Genomic DNA, 27136 nt, shown 5'->3' on the forward strand with positions numbered 1-27136 from the left:
GTGCATGTTCCTTGGGTATGTGCTGGGCATGTCTAGTGGGGATGTACTGTGCAAGTCCTGTGGGGATGGGCTGTGCATGTTCCTTGGAGTTGTACCGTGCATGTTTCATGATATGTACTGTGCATGTTTCATGGTATCTACTGTGCATGTCCCATGGGGAAGTGCTGTGCATGTCACATGTGGATGGGCTGACCATGTCTCATGGGGATATACTGTTTATCTTCCCTGGGCATGTACTCTGCATGTCCTGTGGGGACGTACTGTGAATATTCCATGGAGTTGTGCTGTCTATGTTCTGTGATGATGTGCTGTGCATGTCCCATGGGATGTGCTGTGCATGTTCCATGGGATGTGCTGTGCATGTTCCATAGGATGTGCTATGCATGTTCTGTGGGATGTGCTGTGCATGTTCCATTGGCATGTGCTTTGCATGTTCCATGGGGATGTGCTTTGCATGTTCTGTGGTGATGTGCTATGCATGTTCCATCGGGTTGTGATGTGCATGTTCTGTAGGGATGTGCTGTGTATTTTCTGAGCGATGTGCTGTGTCTGTACCATGAGATGTGCTGTGCCCGTTCCATGGGATGTGCTATGCAGGTTCCGTGGGATGTGCTGTGCGTGTTCCATGGGATGTGCTATGCATGTTCTGTGGGATGTGCTGTGCATGTTCTGTAGGATGTGCTGTGCATGTTCCATAGGCATGTGCTATACATGTTCCATGGAGATGTGCTGTGCATGTTATTTGCGGATGTGCAGCTTCACTGGCTTCCGGTCAAGGAGCGGATAGTTTTTAAGTCCATGTGTATGGTCTATAAGGCTTTGGCGAAAAGTAGCCTCACAGCCATTGGATCCATCCTGTCTTACTATAACCCAGGCAGGAATCTCCGCTCCTCTAATCATCTTCTTCTTCGCGTCCCGCGTATTCGCAAAACTAGATGGGGTGGTAGGGCTTTCTCCCATCTGGCCCCCAAATGGTGGAATGATCTTCCGTTAGAACTAAGGTCCCTCCCCTCTCTTCAGATTTTTAGATCTGCTCTTAAAACATATCTCTTTGTACAAGCGTATGAGTAGATGCGCCCTGCACTTCTGATCTTTTGTTAGGCGCCTTGACACCTTCGGGTTTAGTTTGCGCAATACAAGATGCATAATAAATAAATAAATAAATAAATATTTTCCGAGGGATGTGCTGTGCATGTTCCTTGGGCATGTGCTATGCATGTTCTGTGTGATTTTCTGTTCATATTCTGTGGGGAGGTGATGTGCCTGCTCCAAAAGATGTGCTGTGCCTGTTCCATGGGATGTACTGTGCATGTTCCTAGGGATGCACTGTGCATGTTTGGGGGAGATATTGTGCATGTTTTTTGGGGAAGTGCTGTGCCTGTTCCGTGATATGTGCTGTGCCTGTTCCATGAGATGTGTGTTTCCTGTTCCATGAGATGTGCTGTGCTTGTTCCATGGGATGTGCTATGCATGTTCTGTGGGATGTTCTTTGCATGTTCTGTGGGGATGTGCTATGCATGTTCCATGGGTATGTGGTGTGCATGTTCTGTAGGATGTGCTGTGCATGTTCCATTGGCATGTGCTATGCATGTTTCATGGGGATGTGCATGTTCTGTGGGGATGTGCTATGCATGTTCTGTGTGATGTGCTGTGCATCTCCCGTCGGATGTGCTGTGCATGTTCCGTGCGTTGTGCTGTGGGTGTTACATGGGATGTGCAGTGTATGTTCCGTGGGATGTGCTGTGCGTGTTCCATGGGATGTGCTATGCAGGTTCTGTGGGATGTGCTGTGCCTGTTCCATGCAATGTGCTGTGCATGTTCCGTGGGATGTGCTGTGCATGTTCTGTGGGATGTGCTGTACATGTTCTGTGGGATGTGCTGTACATGTTCCATGACATGTGCCCTGCATGTTCTGTGGGGATGTGCTTTGCACGTTCTGTGGGGATGTGCTTTGCATGTTCTGTGGCATGTGCTTTGTCCTTTCGGTGGCATATGCTGTGCATGTTCCGTTGGATAAGCTGTTCATGTTCCATGCGCATGTGATGTGCATGTTCCATGTGATGTGCTGTGTACGGTCCAGGGGAATGTGCTTTGCATTTACAATGGGGAAGTGCTGTGCATGTTTCATGATGATGTGCTGTGCATGTTCCATGGGGATGTGCTTTGCATTTACAATGGGGATGTGGTGTTCTTGTTTCATGGAATGTGCTGTACATGTTCTGTGGGGATGTAAAGTGCATGTTCAATGGGTTTGTGCTGTGTATGTTCCATTGGATGTGCTGTGAATGTTCTATGATGATGTGCTCTGCATGTTCCATGTGGATGTGCTATGCATGTTTTGTGGCTATTTGAGGTGCATGTAATGTGGGGATGAGCTATGCATGCTCCATGGAATGTGCTTTGCATGTTTTGTTGGCATGAGCTGTGCACGGTCTGTGGGTATTTGTTGTGCCTGATCTGTGTTATGTGCTGTGTATGTTCTGTAGGTATATGGTGTGCACGCTCCCCAGGGATGTGCTGTCCATGTGCCATGGGATGTGCTGTGCATTTCCAGTGAAGATTTGCTGTGCATGTCCCCTGGGGAAGTGCTGTTATTGACACTGAAAATGAAGCTTGGAGTAGACACAGGAAATTCAAGTTACAAGTAGGCCACGATAACAGAGGGCACCATGCGTGGTATTGAACAGCCCACCAGTGACCTAACACAAAATGATGTGCCCCTTTGCAAATTATGATTAGGGGCTCCTGAGTCTCTCAAATCTCACAAATATTCACAGTCCTTACAGTGGTGGTGGTTGGACAGTGGTGGTGGTTGGCCAATGGTGGTTGTTGGACAGTGGTGGTGGCTGGACAGAGGTGGTGGTTGAAAAGTCTTGGTACTTTGAGAATGATGGTGGCTGGAATATGGTGGTGGCCGGACAGTGGTGGCGGCTGGACAGTGGTGGTAGTTGCACACTGTTGGTGAATTGACAGTGGTTGCGGTTGGACACTGATGGAGTTTGGACAGTGGTGGTTGGACATTGATGGTGGTTGGACAGTGTTGGTGGTTGGACAGTGGTGGTTGGACACTGATGGTGGTTGGGCAGTGGTGATTGGACACTGATTGGTGTTGAACAGTAGTGGTGGTTGGACACTGATGATGGTTGGACGGTGATGGTTGGAAATCTGATGGTGGTTGGACAGTGGTGTTTGGACACTGATGGTGGTTGGACAGTGGTGATTGGACACTAATGGGGGTTGGACAGTAGTGGTGGCTGGACACTGATGATGGTTGGACAGTGGTGATTGGACACTGATGGTGGTTGGACAGGGATGGTGGTTGTACAGTAATGGTGGTTGGACAGTGGTGGTCGCTGGACAGTGGTGGTGGTTGGACAGTGATGGTTGGATATTGATGGTGGTTGGACAGTGGTGGTGACTGGACACTGATGGTGGTTAGACACTGATGGTGGTTGGCCAGTGGTGGTTGGATACTGATGGTGGTTGGACAGTAGTGGTGGTTGGACATTGATGGTGGTTGGACAGTGATGGTTGGACACTGATGGTGGTTGGGCAGGGGTGGTTGGACACTGATGGTGGTTGGACAGTGGTGGTGGTTGGACAGTGGTGGTGGTTGGACAGTGGTGGTTGGTCACTGATGGTGGTTGGACAGTGGTGGTTGGACACTGATGGTGGTTGGACAGTGGTGGTTGGACACTGATGGTGGGTGTACAATGGTGATTGGACACTGATGGTGGTTGAATTTGGAGTTGGACTAATTTTGTGATTGACGTCAGAATTATATGTGCTGATTGATATAAATACATTTGAATAAAACAGGATTAATTTCTGAGGAATATACAAGGAACATTTAATAAGTTGGTCGAGCCCTGATGATGTATTTTGGAAAGACGTTCCTTTGAAGAAACACGCGTGTTGGCTGTTCTTGATCTATGATATTGCTGTATTATGTGCAATTGGACCTATGCTGCGAATAAGACCTCGTTTGAGAAATTGAAGAATACGAGAATAAATACCATGGACAGAAATTTAATTACATTTGGGCAACTTTCTTTGCATTGATGATTGAAAGCTTTATTGAGTTAACATAACGGACATTGTGAATGTACTGTGAATGCTCAGGGAAACCAATAGAATTATAGTCTTTAGCAATTGCTTGCAATTGCAAATTAGCAGCATAGGGTGGTGGCTGTTTTGGGTTCCCTTAGAGCAACTTTCTGATATTGAACTATATAGAAATACCCATCCATCAGATTTGCGCAATATATACTTCACTTCCCAAATTCCAGAAACTGATGGTGGTTGGACAGTGGTGGTGACTGGACACTGATGGTGGTTGGTCAGTGGTGGTTAGACACAGATGGTGGTTGGTCAGTGTTGTTTGGACAATGATGGTGGTTGTACAGTGATGGTGGCTGGACACTGATGGTGGTTGGACGGTGCTGGTTGGACACTGATGGTGGTTGGACAGTGGTGGTGGCTGGGCAATGATGGTGGTTGGACGGTGATGTTTGGACACTGATGGTGGTTGGACAGTGGTAGTTGGACACTGATCGTGGTTGGACAGTGGTGGTGGCTCGACACTGATGGTGGTTGGATAGGGGTGGTTTTGACACTGATGTTGGTTAGTTAGTGGTGGTTGGACACTGGTGGTGGTTGGACAGTGGTGGTGGCTGGATACTGATGGTAGTTGGACAGTGGTGGTTGGACACTGATGGTGGTTGGACAGTGGTGGTGGTTGGACACTGATCGTGCTTAGACAGTGGTGGTTGGACACTGATGGGGGCTGGAATGTAAAGTACCCTGATAGGCCTCTCCCTACGATTGTAAATTATCCTGACAGACCTCTCCCTAGGGATCTAAAGAGTGCCGATAGACCTCTTTATAGGAATGTAAAGTATCCTGATAGAATTCTCCCTAGGAATGTGATGTATCCTGATAGTAACCAGGGTCTAATCTACACTTTGTCAGATGATTGAAATATTAAAGTGTGTGGGATCACCATGCATATATGAACGTATATCTTCTTTTCAATCCCTTTTCAAATGATTAATCTCTATCTTTTCAGGGTTACAATAAATGGAACTGCTTTAGGCTGCCAAGTAGGCTGTGAAGCCATTGTTGACACTGGAACATCCCTGATCGCTGCCCCCCCTGCGGCTTACGCAGCACTTCTGAATATAGCTGGGGCAACTATGAGCTTTAACGGAGAGGTAGGTGTTATATGCAAAGATCTACAGTTAGTGCAGTGTATAATTTCATCCAGAATAGCACAACTACCAATAGACACCTTAAGGCACTCCACATGTACTCCCCCACTTACTGAGGGTGAGAATCAGCGATCGAGTATGTCCAATGTAGTACCTATCGTGATGTGTTATGTTCACCCAATGAACATCTTCAACAGATCCCGTTTATGACAAGTCTGCTTCAGAGCAGCTTGTAGCAAGCATATCTTTAAGCTGAGGAAATGTATTAATTAGGGCTCAGGGAGCCATGACGACTGGAGATGCAGAACTCCATTGGCCATTCTCATCTGGCCACAGAGGGAGAATATGTGCCATATGGGAAGGAAGACCAGCTAGTGCGATTAAGCAAGTAGCCCCAGCCCTTCTGTTCGAGGCTCACCCTGTGGACCGATGGAAGCCGGCAGTAGTTCACGATGCTCCAGGAATGAGCTTTACTAGAGTATCCTTACTTGGGAATGCAGTCAAATGTGAATGTGAAAGGCCACCTAAGACATGTGTAGATGTAAGTATCACTACACCAGCCTTTCTCTATGGTTGATTCGCGTGGGAGCAACTACTGTGCAAAAAATGGCACCACCGTGGCGGTAAATACTATATGAAGAGTTATTAATTGTTGTAATTCCATCATTTTTATATTAACAACAGTAAAACAATAATAATACCAACAACAACAAAAACAACAACAGCTTAATAATAATAGAAATAATAACAATAGTTATGATGGTGAGTATTACTATTAATATTGTTAGCATCATCATTACTATTAATAATAATAATAGTGCTTATGATTATTAATAATAATAATCATTAGCATAATATTAATAATGGTGATGATGATTGATAGTGATAATACCGATAATGTTATTATTAAAAATATTATATTTATTATGATGATTATTTTCATTAAGATTTTTATCATCATCAACAATATTAATAATAATAATAATAGTGCTGATGATTAATAATTATAATATTAATAATGATGATGATTCATAATAACAACACTAAAAATAATATTCTTACAAATGATAGTAATAACAATAATTGAAATGTGATTAGTAATTGTAGTAATGATAATGATCCTAATAATAATAGTAATAGTAATAATAGTAATAATGATTATACTAGTAATATCAGTGGATATTATTGTTATCGATAACGATAATAATAACTGTGATGATTATTGACGATGATTATGTTGATAATAATATATTAATAATTCTAATAATAAAATCATAATAACAATAATAACAATAGTGATGCTGTTAATAGTAATAATAACAATAATAGTAGTAATCATAATAACAAAAAGAAGATTGATAGTGATTATGATTATTACTACCAGTACTAATAATAATAATATTATTAATAATAGTGATGGTGATGATGATAATAATAATATCAGTAATGATAGTGATGATGATAATAATAAGAAGATTAGTGATGCTGCTAATAAAAGTAATAATAACTAAAATAGTAATACTAATAAGAAGAAGCAGAATGATAGTAATGATGACAGCCTTCAGAGCAGCCTGCTCTATCTAGACCAGGGGTCTCCAAACCAGTCCTGGAGGGCCGGATCCATGCCAGATTTTTAAAATTACTACATGTATTTCAATGTGGTTATCCCAAAAATCTGGCATGAATTCGGCCCTCGAGGACCGGTTTGGAGACCCCTAATCTAGACGGATGGAAGAGCCCACGCGGTGCACCCAGCCTCCTCTACTTCGCTCTCAGGGATGCGCCACCCAGGTCTCTCTCACAAAGACAATCTTCTTCACAGAATGGGTTGAGATCCTTCATCCTGTCGTGTTACACTCTGTGTCCACTTGAAAACTAGGTGTAAATCCATAAAGTTATGTTGACCTCAGATCATTGATTCGAACGTAAAGATGGATCTTTGAATATAGCCCGAAGCCATGCAACCCTCCAGCCCTACTTCTGTGAAGTAAGAGGGCACAGTGCTTCTCTGAGCACACCCCAGGATCCAGCCTCAAGCCCCTTCTAATAACACTTCTAGCAGCATCTTTAAAGGAAACAGAAAATAGCAAAGTATCTATTTGTATAATGATAAATGAATGTGGGATGTCAGCAATATGTGCATGCGATTATTGGTGGAACCTAAGATGTGATTACTATGTGGTTACACGTTGCCTTGATTCAACCACTTACAAAGCAGCCTCCCTGGACCCCATATGTTTATCCTTTAGTTATTAGACATAGCATTGACATTCTAGCCAGTCTATCACCATATTGTGTAGCACTCTGAATCTTGAGAAAATCCAGGCCCATACTCTATAAAAAAAATTATTATTAAAATACAAACAAAACACTGGTTTCTCTGGTTGACAGGACTTTGGGCAGTAGAAATTCAGGATGTGAATGAATCCTGGTAAATTGCCTTCTGAATACTTACTTTCCTTTGCTATTTCTCTATAAAAAATTACTATTGACTCTTCATCTGCTTTCCTTCTCCACACTGACTTCTTTTAGTGATCACTTCAGTGTTTCCCCCTCTTTGAGTGTCCCCCTCCCTCTCCTGCCTTTTCATTGAGGAACATCTAAACTTCCCCAATCACCCCAGCTGAGCATCCCACAGCAGGAGGACACTGCATTCCCCACATGTTCCTCTCTCAGGGGTCATATTATGGAAAGTGCCCCAGGGCGCAATGGGCAGGTGCGCTCGCTTTGCCCACCTCAGGGCACTTTGGTATTGCAGCAAGGGCCACAGACGCTTGTGCCACTCTTTCTGTAATAGAGATAGCTCCTGCACACATATAGCACCATCACTATCATCTTAGGGGGTTCCCTCATTTGTGTGGGTGCATGGCCTTATGCAAATGAGGGAATCCCTATGTGTCTGCACCCACATCGTATTATAAATGTGGGCGCCGAGGCAAAGAAGCTGTCAGGAGGTGCACCGACAGTGCGCCACCTAAAAAGTGGCACACTATGAGTGCACTCCCTTATGGCAGCCCTCTGGAGGGGGAAAGAAGGTCCTATGGACCCCCAAGACATCCTGTTGCAGGTGGTTGCAGTCATTCAAGCACCTCCCTACAAGAAGATCTCTCTCCCCCCTTAAAAGTGCAACTGGGTTGCGGTCTGCACAGTGAAACACAGAGCGGCTGCTTCAAAGTTGCTCCGTCTTTCACTTGACTACGCTGCACCCATGGGAGCATGACTGCGCGGCTGCTATGGGCAGCGCATTCAACGTAATACAGTGCACTTCCCCTGTAGCCTCCCCGCGCACCTGTTTTAAGGTGCACCGTGGAGCAAACAGGGAAAGTGCACCCTATATGTTACAGGGCTCTGGGTGTGACAGATTAGTGGCATCTGGACAGTTTCTTTGGTCATCACTACTGACCCATGGAACACAGCAACAGCGGAGCGACCCTCAATCGAAGGAGGGAGTTTGAACTTTGAAAGAGTGTGAAGTGCCTCTCCCGGGTCATCGCCTGAGTCAACGCCAGACTGCATGTCTCCCCCCCTTCTCCTCTTTAAACCATCTCTGATCATCTCACATGTCTACCTTTTAAGCTACTATCAAAAGCCTCTCATCCGCATGTTAAATTAAATGGTATGTGACAATTAAAACAAGTATGTTGTCGATTGCAATAGAATTCATTCCTGATGCACAGATGAAGGTTTTTCACTTGGATGCAAAGTAGCCCTGGACCTGACCAGAGCATCCTTAATAAAGCCAGCTGACCCATCTTTCCCCTTTCTCTTGCTTCCAGTATATTGTGGACTGCAGCTTAAGGTACTCCATGTCCCCAGTTGTCTTCGTCATCGATGGAGTGGACTACCAGGTGACTCCGGAAGCTTACATCGAAAACATTGGCCAGGTGAGGAGATGTGTGTGTCCTGTTACTCCTTGGAAATACATTCTGACATTGTTAACGTAGCACAGAAAAATCAAGAGCTAACATTCAACAGGAGCTTATTCTTGTCTTTGGCTCATGGTACTGCATCTCTCGGCCCCATGACATGTTATCCAGAGTGATATTTCTGAGAGAAATACCTTTCCGCGGACTTACAAGCGGTCCGGAGGCATATTCATGAGAGGCTTGCGCAGCCAGGGCGTCGCTTTTTCTGACGCTTGGGTGGCGCAGATCTCTCAACCATATCAATGGGGTGAAGCGAAGCCACTTTGCGTGGCTGTGAATGGCCTCATAGATATGGAATAAGACAAAACAGTGCACGAAGCTGCGTTGCCAGGGAGGCATTCCATGGGCATTGCCCTGGGTTTTCCTGCTCAACTCCCATGGATTTTGACGTTGCCCTGGATTTTCTTAATCACATAAACCTGGGGAAGTACCAAAACCTTACACCTCTCCAGAGCGAGCGTAATGAGGAGAAATATTTGTATTGCTCCTTGTTTTTTATCTGTTTCCTCGTGTGCTGCATTCTGCAGCACACGGGAAAGATGAAAATGCACATAAACAATCATCCATGGTGCGAGGGTGCCTGCTTTGGAGCATGGCACCCACTTGCACTGGGGGAAGCATAAGGATGCACAGTGTTGCTTAAATATGGTGCATTGCTGCCCTTTCCCTTTGGACTAGGGCGTTGCAGCAAGAAGACTTGTGGCACTGCCCTCTGCTCATTGCCCATTAACAAGCCCCTCCAGTGCCTCAGGACCAAAAATGATTCAGTCAGGAAACACAAGACCCAATTTTACCACATGCAGGCCCGTACCAATAATTCCACGGGTGGAGAAGTGTGGGGCCTATGGATAGAGGCACAACCTGCCCCCACCTCCCCTTCCATAACCAAACTGAGCAGACGAATGTATGACGTTACAACGCCTGCTTTTACCACTCATGCTGTTACAACGCAGGTTTTACTACGCATACCATTACAACGCATTACACTTGGGGGTGCTGGATAGTGAATAGTTTAAATTACTATTCCAACTCCAGTCCCCGTGGACACTAGGGAAGGTGTTGGATAGTAAATTAAACGTATTCCCTATCCTAGAGCGCCCCCCAGTGTAATGCGTTGTAATGGTATGCGTAGAAAAACCTGCGTTGTAACAGCACTGCGTGGTAAAAGTTGCGTTGTAAAGGATGAAAACCGAGCAGACAGTGCTTCCACAAGCCATGGTCACTCTGCCCCCTCCCTTTCCTGCACCCTCCCCCCCCCCCACATTGCCATATATCCATACTCAGGGAAGACGCTAAATAGAACCAGTAAACTCCCGGAACAAGGCAAGGTCTGCCTGATATGACATGGAAATTCCAAATCTTCCAGATTATTCCCCATTCTGGGAAGCTTAACTCTTCATTCCAGATTGATTTATGTGGCAATACCAACCAGAATCGTTGATTGCCACTCCAACTCTCCTCCAAGAGCTAATGGGAAACATGAAACAAAGCTTTAAGTTGTTTGCAAATTAGCATTGATTGGAGCTAGATTCTTGCCCTATTGCTCCACTGGATGGCTCAACTTTTGTCTACAAATCAATGAAAATCATAGAATTGAATGATAGATTTGTATGAATAAGACTAACCCTAGCCAAAGCTTTGTCTTCATTCCTCTGGCTTAACAGACGGTTTAGGGTCCAGTTCATCTTACCTTTTATTTTATATTTTCCCCAATGTTGGAAATATGTTTTTATGTGGCGCTTCACTTCTCCACTTGCATGGTCCCTCCAACATTTTCCTACACCGTGCTGCTATGCAATTTGAGTGTGAAAAACTGTTTAAAATGTACTGGAACTAATTAAATGTTTGGTGTAGGAAACTGGGTTGCTGGTTGAGGAGGGTGAAACCCAACTCAAGCATCACCCAAAATTTCTGTCAGGGTGACGTCACAAGCAGAACCCACATTAACCTGTGTCAGCCATCTGGTATCTTGGCACAGGACATGTTTAATGTGTAGAGGCAATGTGTAAAGTATTTATGCAGCACTTGTTATGTTAGGTTGTCTTGTAAAGCGCATGGCTACACCAGCAATGGGGCATCCCAGCGCTGTAGACCACTGGGGAACCCGTCCTGGCTTTCCCTGTGAGGTGATCCCTGCTGGGTATCTCCAAGGTGAACCCAGGCATCCCCGGTGTATGTGGGGGGCCGTTGTGGAGATGAGGCCAGCTAATGCCCAGAGTTGCCGAGTGTGATCCCTGGTTAGAGTAGGCACCGAAGCGAGAATTATCGAGTCCGCTGACCCTGGTCCATTGTGGAAAAGTAAATTTTGCCATGTTATATGTGCCTACGTGTTCCCCATCTTATGTTATATGTGCATGATCGATATGCATGTATTCCCTTCTGATCGATTAAAGACGCAATTACAGTTGTGTCCATCTCTAGTATGCCAGTTTCCAGTCTTCGTGAATACAACGAATATTAGGCCTATGTAAAGTTATGTTGCCACGTTTCACAGTGTGCACGTTAATTCATTGAAAAGTCCCCGTTTCTAGGCCTCAAAAGGGCCCGGACTCAGATTCAGCTCCTGTCTCCTGAACCCTCTCCGAAGAGCGATACAGCCCCCACCTGTATCCCTGACCCTTAGCTTACTTTCATGCCTCGCAGTGCCCGGCTCGGCCTGGCTCTGCCTCCGAGTCTGCCAAGAGTATGTTATGATTCTAGTTATCAGTCCAGCCCTCCTTCTCTGCATTCCTAAGCTACTGAATCGCATCAATAGTTTCCGTCATGGTCTAGCCTTTATGTCTCCATGTAAGAGAAATACTGTATTAATATTCATTTAATATTCCTCACACACGCACTATATGTAGAATTATGTATGCACCAGTCTTAATGTCTGTTAGCCTTTACCCCGATAACTTTTGGATTCTATCAACATGTTCTCTAAACACTAGATACTAGATAGGCTTTAGGTACATGTCGCTCTGACACTCCAGACTTTCGTCTCCTCTTCTAGCGCAGAAGTCATAGCCCCCCAGTTCTCCCTGGTAACACGTCATTGCCAGTTTGCGCGCACCACTAGGTTAGAGGTCCCAGCTGCTCAGGTAGCCCCCTCCATGTTTCCGCCCCGTTTATGACATATTCTGTTACGTTTACATCACATGTCTATGTATACGCCCTGTACACACCTCTTGTTACACCCACTTTATGCCTTATCTTTCGCGACTGCTACAAACTCCGCCTACTGCTACGCCTACTGTATTGAATACAATGTATTTGTTTAACTATGAATATTGTGCACTGTTATTAAAAGTTTGCTAGCCATTCCCAGATCCTGCCCCGGCAGCTGCCGGGCCCTGCCATCCCATTCCCATGCAGGCTGTCCTGTTCCAGTCCTTTATGCTTGATTAAAGCCTGTATACTCTAGCTACCTCGTATCTTGACTCTTATTTATTGAGCTAACCGTTTATATTGTATCCAGTCAAAAATAGAACCGGTAATTAATTATTTATTTACCACATAATGGCACCCGAATAGGGACTTGCCCTTTCCCCACGCGCCGGAGAAGCCACGCAGGCCCCCTGATCCTCTGCAGCCGTGACGGAACCATACCGTGCACGTGCAGATATTTCTGCTTCAAGTATCCCTCAGGCCCACGGAGGAGACGGAGGTTGCGGTCCAGCGTCCAGACGAGGCGGTGGAGGAACGCGGCGAGTCCCGACCAGAGCCCAAGCCGAGAGTCCAAGGTCCGAGGTATCCAGAGGCCCACCTGTAACTGAAGTCCGAAGTTCGTAGTCCATCGTCGTAGCAGTCCAGTCCAGTCCGAGGCCTTCCGTTCTTGCTGCCCGGTGAGTACCGTTGCTGGAGTAGTATCTAGACAGGGTCAATTAATTTGTCTCTGGTCCGTGGGTTTGGGTACACAGATCCAACACGAAGTGTCCACCTAGGTGGATGCGGGTCCTGACGTGTCTCTTTATGAGACCGGTAAGTTTTGTACTGTTTTAGCAGTGCATCTAGTCTGTTCTAGTAAGTTCTGTTCTCGAGAAATTCATGTGTTCTGTTCTCAGTATTCCAGGTAGTATTTTGTCCGAACTGTTATTTTAAATGTTATTCCATGTGTTTTCAATGTCGTGGTATGAATGATTTGTTTTTCAGTTATTATCGTGTTCATTGTGTATTGTATTGTGTCCAGACTCCAGCCAAGTCATGCCTCTGTTCTCTAAGTTACGTCAGTTAAAAACTAGAAAAGGTCTGCTCGAAGAAGCAGTTCCTGTCCCGCCTAGGGACAGTCCAGGTCATTTTATGTATCAAAAGCATGGCATAAGTGCCATATTATATCTAGATTTATGGGTAGAGTACACCAAGGAATTAGAGGAAAAGTATAGATGGCCCGTATCAGGTACGTGGGATGCCGAGTGCATCATGCGAGTAGAAGAAGCATTATGGAAAAAGAAATCTAGACAGTCCCAGAAAGATGCCATCGAGTTATGGCGCAAAGAATCTCATAAAAGAACAGAGAAAGAAATCAGAAAGTCAGAATTAAGTAGAGAATCCTCAGAAAGAGCCCAAGAAAGGGAATTAATCGAAATAGGTGAACGAGTTAAAGCCGAACAGTCCGACAGACAGAGAAATGCCCTCATTAAGGGTATGTATCCTCTTCTTGCCGAGGGCTTGCCAAAAGCAACCCCGGAAGCATCATGTAATTTTCCGCCGCCATTGGTTCCGATTAAGCTACGTCACAAACCGACCGCAGCTGATATTTTTCTCTCGTCCTATTTGGACGACACAGTCCCAGAATATGCAAATCCTGTTCCGCCAGCTCCTGTAAATAATGTAATTCCTGTTCTTCCAGCCACCGGGGCTCCTGTTACAGCACCTGTTACGGTACCCCCGGTCCAGGCCATAGTACAAGTTCCCGCTACATCAGTCACTCTGCCAGCACGAAGAGTATCAGTCGACGATTCCAGTTTAGGGGCTGCGGGGGGAGGTCCTCCTGGTACCCCGCCGCCACACAAACGTGTAACGTTAGTCGAGTTACATGAACGTGCGTTACAGCGTACGCCCAAATATCAGTCCGTTGCAGATATCAGACGAGCTCTTACCGAATGCCGTTATGATCCGGTCCCAGGCGATGATAATATGGTTATATATTCATTGCGTGTAAGACGGGTGACCGAGTATTTGGACACCCTACCGAATATGAAAGAAGATCTAGACAGAATATATCGTTTCATCCGTACAGGAGAAGATTCAGAAAGTATTGGTGAAATCATGTCTCTAAGGAAAGCTGAGACCCAGCTCATGCTATTGAAGTTTTTAATCAATTGTTTAGTAAGGGAACAAGATTGTCCGACTAAAGATCCGACCGAAATGAAAGTTCTGACAAGGTGGAGTGATAATATAGCCGAGGGTAGACACAAGACACTCAGTAGTATAGAGAGTATGTACAAGAAAATTCGTAAGGAAATAATAAGGTTACACGAGAAACGCAAAGCAGCACAAGTAAGCGAGAAAGAAAACGACTCTTCTACCGAAGAGGTAGAAGACGAGAATACCGCCAGAATAGCGTATGTAGGTAAATCTAGATTTCCAGACCGACATTTACGCCTAGAACACAAGAATGTCTTCAATCTTCCAGCACCAGAACAAGGTTCTCTAGAACAAGTATTTCAAGCTACCGATCACATTCTGAAATCACGTATCGGTTATAGTGAACTTAGCACCATGCATGAACAAGAACTAGCCCGATCAGCAGTCCGATGGGTTACTGATTCTACCACTTTTCCAGACGAAATAGTGGCACAAATGTTTCTGAAACTGCCCCCAGCCGAGCAGCGACTGGTGGGTATGTATATGATCCAGCACCTCATCACGCTGTATGAGGGACAACATTCTGATCCAGGTCCGTTACATGATGTTCTGAACGAGTTACTCCAGTATAAATGGAAAGGTTTAGGTACCGATTTAATTAGTGTCATTCTAGAACAGCGCCACAAATATAGAACGTTTCTGAATCCGCATTTTGTTCACGTCTCACCTCCAGAAAGTAAACCATTTTACATAGATAGACAGAATCCGTTACGAGAAGTACATCCAGTTAGGACACCGGATGGTGAAATGCAACGAGTATTTGTTTACACCCCTCTCACAAAGATGGAACTCTTAGAGATGAAGAAATTAATTCCCTGTCACGACAAAGATCCAGCAGGGTTCCATCGAGAATTAAAAGACATGCTCCGTATGGGAGAATACACGTATCCTGATATTATTAAAATGTTAAAGGTCCTGTTGCCCGCAGGGGTATATGAAAAACTCAAGGAAAAAGAATGGGAGGTGGGAGAGAAAAAGATTGATTGGACAGCTCTAGAAGCTGAAGATAAAATACGAGTACCAGGTACCGGTCTTGGGGAGAAATGTAAAGAATTGCCCGAGTTACTGATTCAGGTTTTGCCAAGATTATTAGCCACGAAAAAGGAAGATTGGGATGCAATCTCAGCATGCAAACAGAAACAGGATGAAGATACTAGTGATTTTTATTCTAGATTCGAGAAATGTTTTATTATCAACAGTGGTTTGAAGACAGGTAGCGAGTCATACCCTCATCTTTTTGTTACTAAACTAGTCGAGAATTCAAGTCCACAAGTTAAAAATCGAGTTTTGAAAGTCGAAAGTACTTGGCAAGCTAGTACCCCGTCACAGATGCTCCAGATGCTCCAGTATCACCAGAATAGAATCAGGGAAGAGCAAGAACATGAAAGGAGACGTATGAAAGACACGAAAATGAAGGTACTAGTTGCACAATCTGTTCCACAAGACAGTCAGAAGAGGGGTCCGAATCAAGCCAGTCATCCTGCAGCTCCCGTTAAAGGGACATGCAATTATTGTAAACAGCCAGGTCATTTTATAAACGAGTGTGCAGTTCTGAAACACAACATAGCAACTGGTAAGACTAAAGAAAGGCCACGTGCGCCTAGACAAGAACAAGTTTCACAGACTTCTCAGTCACCACAGAATGCACAACAGACAGTTCCAGCACCGCAGCCTATCGCTGCAACACAGCATGTTACACAGCAGATGTACCAGTATGCCCAGACAGAGTATCCAGAGTATCAATCGTATTCATGAAACAGCCTAGAGAGGGAGGTAGGCTTGCCTCTCATCGAGATACCTGTAGATCAAGAGGGTCCCTATGTACACAGTCAAGTATTAGGGAAAGACAGAAAGTTTTTGATTGATACAGGGGCAAGTAGGACTACTATCAGTCATGACGAGGTTCCAGGGGCTCCGCTCTCAGGCTCTAGAAATGTTTCCCTTGGATTTTCAGGAAAGCCTATTGTAAACGAGATATCAAAGCCAGTTACTCTAGAAGTTGGTCCATTGTCCCGAACTACTGATTTGTTACTTACGAAGTCATGTCCAGAAAATTTGTTAGGCATTAAAACGTTAAAAGAATTAGGTGCAGTTATTTGCTGCTCCCCAGAAGGAATACGTTTGTTTTTAAGGGATTTTAAAGGTCACTATGTATTACGTGATTTTGATCCAAGATTGTCCAATGTACCGCAGCATTTATGGGCGCAAGGTCCAACTGATGTAGGTTTTATGCAAATCACACCCCATCGTGTGACCCTCAAGCAAGGTATAGTCTTGCCACGAATCAGACAGTACAGATTGCCACCTGAGGCTGTAGCAGCCTTATCCAAAATTATTGACGAGCTCATTGCTCAAGGAGTGGTTGTAGAAACTGACTCCAATGTATGTAATTCTCCTATCATTCCAGTCATGAAACGTACTGATCCAAATGCACCTCCGGTATATCGATTAGTGATTGACCTTCGAGAACTTAATAAATGTATCATACCCCAGTATCCAGTAGTCCCAGATATTTCTTCCTTATTGACAGCTATAGATCCCGAAGCTACATTTTTTTACTGTAATCGACCTCAAGAATGCATTTTTCAGTGTTCCGATACACCCAGACAGCCAGTACCTTTTCGGTTTTTGTTTAAATGGAAGGAGCTATAAATTCACACGAGCTCCTCAAGGTTTCACAGAAAGTCCTAGTATTTACAGTCAAGCACTTAAGAGACAACTAGACAATATTCACATGCCAACTGACACTGCCCTGCTCCAGTATGTTGATGATCTACTGATCACAGCCCGTTCTGAACGTGACTGCGAACGAGCGTCACTTACAGTTCTGTATTTCCTAGCCGAGATGGGGCACAAGGTGTCCCCTTCGAAGCTCCAGTTCTGTGTCCAGCAAGTGATCTACTTAGGCCACTTACTGTCCAAGTGGGGTAGGCAGTTGACACCAGACCGTATCCAGTTAATAGCGAGTCTTCCACAGCCCAAGACACAGAAGGAGGTACGTGCTTTTATCGGCCTTACTTCTTACTGCAGACAATGGATTCCTCAGTATGCATTTCTAGCCAAGCCACTGATACAGTTAACGACACAGGAGGCAGCCGTATCGACTGTCCTCCCTTGGACATCCGAACATACACTTAGTTTTAATGAATTAAAGAAAGCCTTATGCCAAGCACCTGTTCTAGCTACACCGAACTACAGTAAGCCTTTTACACTTTTTGTCACAGAACGTGATGGTACTGCATTATCTGTTCTCACACAAGATCAAGCCGGCCAGTACAAGCCCTGTGCTTATTTTTTGAGCACACTAGATCCAGTAGCCCAGGCTCTGCCTGCGTGCCTCAAGTCAGTTGCAGCTACAGCTCTAGCTATCAGACAAAGTGATCCCATAGTATTAGGACACTCCCTGACAGTACAAGTTCCACACTCCGTGGAAGTTCTTTTAAACCGAACACAGACTCAGCACTTGACAATTGCACGTTTAACAGGTTATGAACTGACACTGTTCCAGCCACACATAGAAATCAGACGCTGCAACGTTCTAAATCCTGCTACACTGTTACCGTCAGTTACTTCAAATCCTGCCACACATGACTGCGTGGAAGTTATTAACATTATGACTAAGCCAAGACAAGACCTGACAGACATTGCATTACCTGATCCCGACCTGACACTTTATGTGGATGGTTCATGTATGAGAACAATTACAGGAGAACTAGTAGCCGCGTATGCAGTGACTACTGACACTGAAGTTATTGAAACACACCGTATTGACACCCTGTCTGCTCAAGCAGCAGAGCTAGTTGCTCTGACCCAAGCCTGCATACGTGCCAAGGACCTGAAAGTAAACATATATACAGATTCACGTTACGCATTCGGAGTTGTACACGACTTCGGAGTGCTCTGGCAGGAGAGAGGTTTCATGACTTCTCATGGAACCAAGATTCAGCATGGTCTCCTCATTCAAGCTCTGTTAGATGCAATACATTTACCGACAGCTATCGCTATCATGAAGTGCAAAGCACATACGAAAGTTACTGACATTATTTCCCAAGGTAATGATCTAGCAGATCGAACAGCCAAGCTTACAGCTCAGACACCAGACATTCCAGTTAACAAGACACAGACATCCACTCCAGAACAGACTACTTGTATGACAGTTAAGGACCCTACACAAGATGTCATAGACATACAGTTACATGCTACTCCCGAAGAAATCAAGAAATGGTCCGAACAAGGAGGGGTCCAGACAGATCAGGGATGGGTGACGAAGGGAAAAGCCACATGGTTTCTCCCCGACTCTATGGTTCAAGTCATTATTAATACCGCACATAGTCCAGCACATCTAGGAGAAAAAGCCATGTTAGACAGTATTCAGAACCTTTGGTTCAACAAGCACTTACGAGCGGCAGCCAAGCAGAAAGTCCGTACTTGTATGATATGTTGCCAGTTCAATCCAGGTAAAAGTGTCCCGGTGGAACAAGGTGGATTCCAACCCCCTGACCACCCTTTTGAAGTCCTCCAGATGGATTATATTCAGATGGAGCGATGTCGAGGTTTCAAGTATGTCCTTGTAGTTGTATGCGCTTTGTCCAGGTGGACAGAAGCATATCCAGTTCCAGATTACACAGCAGCGACCACTGCCAAGCAGTTGGTTCGTGAATTCTTCCCCCGTTATGGACTCCCTAGGGTCGTGTATTCTGATAACGGCCAGCCATTCTCATCTGAGCTTATGAAACATGTTTCCCTTTTGTTAGGGTACCAGTGGAAGTTCCATTGTGTGCGCCATCCAGAAGCAGCCGGTCTCGTAGAGAGACATAATCAGACCCTGAAAATCCGTATTGCCAAAGTATGCAAAGAGAAAGGTGTAGACTGGCTAGTTGCCCTGCCAGTTGCTCTATTCTTTATGCGCATGGTCGCACACTCCAGATCAGGTCTGTCCCCTTATGAGGTCGTATTCGGCCGCCCCCCAAATACGTGGGGTACACCTAGACCCCGCAGTATTACAGATGTTTCCAGTAATATGTTGACAGATTACCTAGCTTCCTTGATGTCTGCCCTACACAGGTTGCCGCTGCATTTCCAGACAATACTGAAGTGAAACCACATGAGGTCATTCCAGGCGACCTCGTGTTGGTCCGGAATTTTGATCGTTCAAGTCCGCTGGAGCCTCGCTGGAAGGAGCCGAGACTAGTCCTTCTGACCACCCGTACGGCCGTGAAGTTGGAGGGCCGCAAGGGTTGGGTCCATCTGTCGCATGTCAAGAAATTCCATGGACTCCGTGATAAAACTCTTGTCAAGAACATTTCCAAGGACTGTTCCATTTCTAAAGACTGCCTGAAACCAGACTCTAAATCAGACAGTATTCTCAATCCCGAACTGAAAGTTCCTCTGTTAGAGAAAACTCCGCAGCAGGAGTATAAATTAAAACTCCGGTCTAGTAAAATAAGTCAGCCAGTTTAATTGTCTAAGTCCCCCTCGGGTGAAACGGTTATACAGGTATCTGACATGTATGAGATAGACCCCCATAGTGAGAGAGTTAGTCAAAACTCTATCCGATGTATCGTTTTTCTAAGTTTTCTATTGTTTCTAAGTTTGATGGTTACCTGCACAAGTTATGCATTGCATTTATGTTTTCCAACTTCTCATGTAAATAAGTTTTCTAATGCTACAGTAGAGCACACATTTAGTGATCTGCCTCCTCACGAGCTATCCTATCGTCTTGCTATGAGAAATAATACATTCATTAGAATGTTACACTATTCACACCAGACCAGCAATGCTACTAATTGTTGGGTGTGTGGTCGACTCCCCCCTTTCCAGACACCGAAGGGAGTTCTGCCACTCTTTCCTTATCCGTTTTCACATAATGGTTCGTGTGGAGCATGGTCCACGTTAACGTCATCTTCAAATGATATGTCCCTTCTGAATAGAACATGTTTTCCAGACAAGCAAGGTCTCCCCCATAGAACAGGGTTAGATCTAGAAAATGAAGTTTATAATTTAGGTAATTATTCTTCGAATTTTATGGTCCTGAATGTTCAGTCTGATACTACTCCAGACTTACCTGCTATTTCAGTACTACCAGTCAAAGGCGAATTATGTGTCCGAAATAATGGTTCCGCACATGTAGGACATAGTGATTGTACTACTACTGTCGAGTATAGTGACAGTGGGAAATCTATTTTCAAAGCCTCACGTCATTCTTATTTTGTTTGTGGTCAGACCGCATATGTTCGTCTGCCCCTCGATTGGGATGGAACATGTTACATTGCCTTCCTACTGCCACCAGTTTTTCTAGCCCCATCAGATTATCACAGAAACACACATCTAGTACACGTCAGACATAGAAGGGAGATCGAGTCCCCAATTGTCGATCAAACTGAAACTGCCCTAGAACAGTATCAAGACTTCAATAAAGGTTTCTTTTTCTTCATAGGCCCTGTCCAGAATAGTAAGCTAATACGTAGATTAACCAGAACCCTTGAAGCAGTAGTGAACGAGACTACTTCTGCTCTAGGTAACTTAACCGAAGAGCAATCTGCTATGAGATTTGTCGTGCTCCAAAATCATCTCGTTCTTGATGTCATACTGGCCGATAGAGGAGGAGCATGTAGAGTCATCGGATCTAGTTGCTGCATTTTCATTCCTAATAACGCGCCGTCTGTTTATTCAGCTATAACCAGACTTCATAAAATTGCCCATCAGTTACACCAGAATCCAGGCACCTGGACATGGTCCGGTTGGCTCTGGAGTATCATATCTGCCTGGGGATGGAAAGTATTGTCATTCCTAGGTATTGCAGTAATGATCATATTCAGTTGCTGCCTCTGTATACAATGTGGCCCTGCGATTTGCGGCATTTGTGCTACCTCTTGTATTCCTAGTCCTAAGTCCCGTTCCAAGAAAATCCGAGACGAGCAAATGATGCTGTATGAAATGATAGATGGTATCATGAATATAGATGTTTCCTGAGGGAAACGTAGGGCACAAGGAGGGAATGTGGAAAAGTAAATTTTGCCATGTTATATGTGCCTACGTGTTCCCCATCTTATGTTATATGTGCATGATCGATATGCATGTATTCCCTTCTGATCGATTAAAGACGCAATTACAGTTGTGTCCATCTCTAGTATGCCAGTTTCCAGTCTTCGTGAATACAACGAATATTAGGCCTATGTAAAGTTATGTTGCCACGTTTCACAGTGTGCACGTTAATTCATTGAAAAGTCCCCGTTTCTAGGCCTCAAAAGGGCCCGGACTCAGATTCAGCTCCTGTCTCCTGAACCCTCTCCGAAGAGCGATACAGCCCCCACCTGTATCCCTGACCCTTAGCTTACTTTCATGCCTCGCAGTGCCCGGCTCGGCCTGGCTCTGCCTCCGAGTCTGCCAAGAGTATGTTATGATTCTAGTTATCAGTCCAGCCCTCCTTCTCTGCATTCCTAAGCTACTGAATCGCATCAATAGTTTCCGTCATGGTCTAGCCTTTATGTCTCCATGTAAGAGAAATACTGTATTAATATTCATTTAATATTCCTCACACACGCACTATATGTAGAATTATGTATGCACCAGTCTTAATGTCTGTTAGCCTTTACCCCGATAACTTTTGGATTCTATCAACATGTTCTCTAAACACTAGATACTAGATAGGCTTTAGGTACATGTCGCTCTGACACTCCAGACTTTCGTCTCCTCTTCTAGCGCAGAAGTCATAGCCCCCCAGTTCTCTCTGGTAACACGTCATTGCCAGTTTGCGCGCACCACTAGGTTAGAGGTCCCAGCTGCTCAGGTAGCCCCCTCCATGTTTCCGCCCCGTTTATGACATATTCTGTTACGTTTACATCACATGTCTATGTATACGCCCTGTACACACCTCTTGTTACACCCACTTTATGCCTTATCTTTCGCGACTGCTACAAACTCCGCCTACTGCTACGCCTACTGAATTGAATACAATGTATTTGTTTAACTATGAATATTGTGCACTGTTATTAAAAGTTTGCTAGCCATTCCCAGATCCTGCCCCGGCAGCTGCCGGGCCCTGCCATCCCATTCCCATGCAGGCTGTCCTGTTCCAGTCCTTTATTCTTGATTAAAGCCTGTATACTCTAGCTACCTCGTATCTTGACTCTTATTTATTGAGCTAACCGTTTATATTGTATCCAGTCAAAAATAGAACCGGTAATTAATTATTTATTTACCACACCATGACCCTGCCGCATCGGGAATTGAACCCTGGTCCCGGGCCGTCCTCTGCTTCCGGGTCTGCCGCCTCTAACCAGTGAGCCACACCACTCCACTTCAAACAGTAATAAAGTGAAAACACAACACAGGAAAATCCCACACCAAATTAGAAAATTGGAGGGAAATGCATTAAAGTATTTGAGACCACAATTACAAAAAAACAAATAATTAGAACCGGGGATATGCAATTTTAAACATTTAAGTGAAAATAGTGCCTATAAGCTCTAAGTGCAAATTGTGGTTTTCTGGTCATGCCGGACAGTGACAAAGTCACAAGTACAGGCCAACCATGTTGGAGTCCACGCCAGACACAGGGACCAAGTTATGTCTGCTGAAAAATTACCTAAGATTCTGATTGCGGAGTATTGAGGGATTCTGGGTGGAGGATGATTCGCTCAGCAACGGGTCAGAGAAGCTGTGGGCTGCGATGCGAGGGCCTGCATGGGAGGTGCATCACGCAGTCACGGTTCCGATCAAGCCATCAACAAGGTTTGTGATGCGAGGTCCTGCGTCATTGTCAAGGTTGCCGTCAACAAAGGCTTGTGATGTAAAGTTCTGAGTCGGAGATGTAGTGCAGAGCTGCAGTTTGAAAGAAGAAGTGTCTGGCTCAAATTTGCACTGCATCAGTTCTGCCCAAGAGGCCACAGCTGGGCTGGTAGAGCATCTCAGGCCCACTTCTAAGGATCCAGGACTGGTGTGGCGCCACTTGCGGTGCAAGACTCACAGCAGGTAGAGTTCCGGTGCCCATTGCAAGGCTGTTGTAGCCTTTTCTGTCCCTGAGGCGTTGATCAAGAGTCCAGCTAACTAGCCCTTGGAGTCACTCTTGTAGCCCTGGGTTCAAGATGCAGACCAAGTTCTTCTCACTCAGGCGGCAGGGTAGAAGGACAGCAGGGTAGCTGGACAGCAGAGTAGAAGTCCTTCTTACAGCAGAGCAGCACATCAGTCCTTTTTCGGAGTCTTCCAGAGGCCTATAGTGTACTGAGGAGTTGGTGTCTAAAGCTTCCTTCCTCTCTGCCCTGGCCCCAACTTGTCCTGGGGCACAAAAGACTAGTGTGAAACCCTTTGTGGGTGTACCACGGCAGAGCCTTTGTGATATGTAAGTGTAGTAGGTGACATATGATCCCTCTTTCAAGTCAAAAATATCCCATCCTGCCAACACCTATTCCCCCTTTGTCTCACTGTTTGGGAGTGATACGCAAAGGTCAACTGTCAGCTACACCTCGTCATGTGACGCAAGATACAGGAACAAAATGGTTGAGACAAGAAATGTAAATTCTCTAAAATTTCAGAATTGTGAATAAAAATATGAATTTACTATTAAAGAGGGTTTGTAATGACAAGTCTTTAGACACCTAAATCAATATTCCTACCTGCTCTCAGTTGAAAGCTAATACTTATTAAATGTAATAAGGGATCCCAATGTTATTCTATTGGTGTCTTTGCAGTAACAAAAAAACGAATTTAGGAGTTTTTTACTACTAGGACATATAACATTTTAAAGTACATGTCCATCTCTTTAAAGACACTGCACCAGCCCTATGGGCTGTTTGGGGCCTTATATGACTTATATGAATTAAAATGGAAGGTTACGGTCTGGCAGAAGGTTTATGTTGCCAGGTCGAAACAGCACTTTAAAACTGAGCAAACAGCCTGCAGCAGCAGGCCTGAGGCTTGTTTAAAAAGTCTACTTGAATGGGTGACACAATATGTGCTGCAGGCCCAGTAGTAGCATTTATTTTACAGGACCTGGGTACACGGGTAGTATCACTTTACTAGGGACCTACCAGTCAATTAAATTTGCCTATTGGGTGTAAGCCAATGTGATCATGTTTCAAAGTGTAAGCACACACACTTTAGCTTTGGTCAGCAGGGGTAAAGTGCACAGAGTTCTAAGGCCAACAAATATGAGATCAGCAAAGAAATGGAAGAGTAAGGCAAAATGTTTGGAGGAAGACCACCCTAAGGTTGACAGGTCTAACATTTGTTGGGCGGGTACTTGGTCATGTTTGTAAAGGAGTACCTTTCCGTATGAACTTTAAAACGGCCCGTATGCCATGAGTTCGCAACTGTACACTACCTTCTCAATTTCCACTCCCTATCCCTGACTTGGGAACTTGTCTACAGATCATGATGTTATGAATCAGCATCTGCCTTTCTCCTGATACATTGCCCTTTTAGTACACATCTGTGGGATGATTTGTGAATCGGGCCTCTCCAATTGGAGGATCGTTACATTAATGATATGGGTATCACTAAAAAACGTCAACCAACTGGGCTACAACCAGCCAGCAACCAATATAAATTGGTACAGAAGTGAAGTCATCCGCAGTCTAATACTTCCTGCCACCCCAGGAGGGTATAAGTTCAGACCCCTCTCCACCGTGGTCAACAGAACCTGCTACACTTTTTGAAAAACTTCCTTCCTTACTCTTCCTCACCATGCTTACTAATTCTAAATGCTTACTTATAATTATTCAAACCCCTCCAGTATTGACATTCTTCGAAATTTTAGACTATTATAGGGACCACCTTCCATTGCTAGGATTATTGATATAGTTATCAATATGCAACTCTCGTTCTATATATGGAATTAAACTGAATCATTATCAGCTTTCCTTCCATTTTCCACTTCATCAGGGAATGGATTCCATAGATATAAATATAAGAGAATAACTCAAAGCTTCAATAAACCAAAGACATGAACATACCCCCGTTCAACAGAACCTCTAAATAGCTCTCCACACAGTTGACCAAATAATGGCTATTACTCGCCATACCATTTGTCCAAGAGTGGTTTACTTCCTTGCTGGGAAACTGGATTCAGCAGTTTAAGAGCTGTCCATTTTTCCCCGGCCACTACTGGCAGAGTTCGGCAAGGATGAGATGTTTCGTATATGCCCCATATACCCAAAATCAACATTGTAGATCATTAGGATTCAAGCATCAGCTACATCTGGAGCTCCATGAATGCTCTGGAGACCATCAGTAAATTGGAACCTCTTTTTGAGAATGAAAGGCTGGATGCGTAAGATGGAACTTCACCTCAATACTTCTAAAGCTGAGCTTCTGTGACCAACCAATCCAGGCGACCTGTCCTTCAACCGGTTACTATCAAGCCTGAATCAATAGTATTACACTGCATGTTGCTGCTCTCAAATTCTGGATGAAGCTTCAATCAATAGTATTGAAAATAATAATTGTCTCTAATTCTGGAAAAAGACTCTATACACAGTATTGAACTTCGTACCTTTCTCGAATTGTGCATGACGCCTGTTTCAATAGCATTGAACTTCCTAATTATGGATGAAACCTTTATCAATAGTATCAAACTTCATACTTGTCTTTAGTTATGGAAGACTCTTGTATCAATAATATTGAACTTCATATGTGTCTTTAATTCTGTTGAAGCCTGTATCAATAGTATTAAACTTCATATATGCCTTTAATTATGGATGAAACCAGATACAATGGAGCTGTTGTCAGAAAGTCATTACTTAGATGTGGCGGTTGGAATGGCTCGGTTTGTACAGCCTGTTAAACAGAGTTTTAATGATGAACTGTAGTGGGTGTTGGGTAGTTAGGTTGAGGCCCTTTTAATGATTTAAAATGTCAATTGAGTTTTAGAATATTTCATGGACAATTGTGTGAATAAACTTGTTTTTGTTCCTACCTACCAGTATCAATAGTGTTAAACTTCATACGTGTCTTTAATTATGGATTAAGCTTCTATCTATCGTGTTGAGCTTCATACTTGTCTCTATTTTTGGATGAAGCCTCGATCAATAGTAGTAAACTTCCTACTTGTTTTTAATTATAGATGAAACCTTTATCAGTAGTATCAGGCTTCATACTGGGCTTTAATTATTGATGAAGCCTGTATCTACAGCATTGCGCTCAAACACTTTTCTCTAATAATGGATGAAACCTGTATCAACAGTATTAAACTTCATACTTGTCTTTAATTATGGATGCAGCCTCTATTAATATAATTCAACTTCATACTTGTTTTTAATAATGGATGACATTTTTATCAATAGTATCAAACTTTATACTTGTATCTGATTATGGATGAAGCCTCGATCAATAGTATTAAACTTCATACTTGTATCTGATTATGGATTAAACCTCGATCAATAGTATTCAACTTCATACTTGTATCTGATTATGGATGAAGCCTCGATCAATAGTATTAAACTTCATACTTGTATCTGATTATGGATGAAGACTCGATCAATAGTATTAAATTTCATACTTCTATCTGATTATGGACGAAACCTCGATCAATAGTATTAAAATTCATACTTGTATCTGATTATGGATGAAGCCTCGATCAACAGTATTAAACTTCATACTTGTATCTGATTATGGATTAAACCTCGATCAATAGTATTCAACTTCATACTTGTCTCT

The 27136-nt window shown here is 44.1% G+C and overlaps 1 protein-coding gene across 1 annotated transcript in view; it reads left to right on the forward strand.

The window, feature by feature from the left end:
* Positions 1-27136, forward strand: part of LOC144773634 (pepsin A-like) — a 107731-nt gene that overhangs the window by 74088 nt on the left and 6507 nt on the right. Inside the window, exons 7-8 of the mRNA XM_078658782.1 lie at positions 5069-5213; positions 8987-9094. Of these exons, the coding sequence (XP_078514908.1) occupies positions 5069-5213; positions 8987-9094 (253 nt within the window). The remainder of the gene's footprint in view (positions 1-5068; positions 5214-8986; positions 9095-27136) is intronic.

Source organism: Lissotriton helveticus, chromosome 8 (genome assembly GCF_964261635.1).
Source record: "Lissotriton helveticus chromosome 8, aLisHel1.1, whole genome shotgun sequence".
NCBI lineage: Eukaryota > Metazoa > Chordata > Amphibia > Caudata > Salamandridae > Lissotriton > Lissotriton helveticus.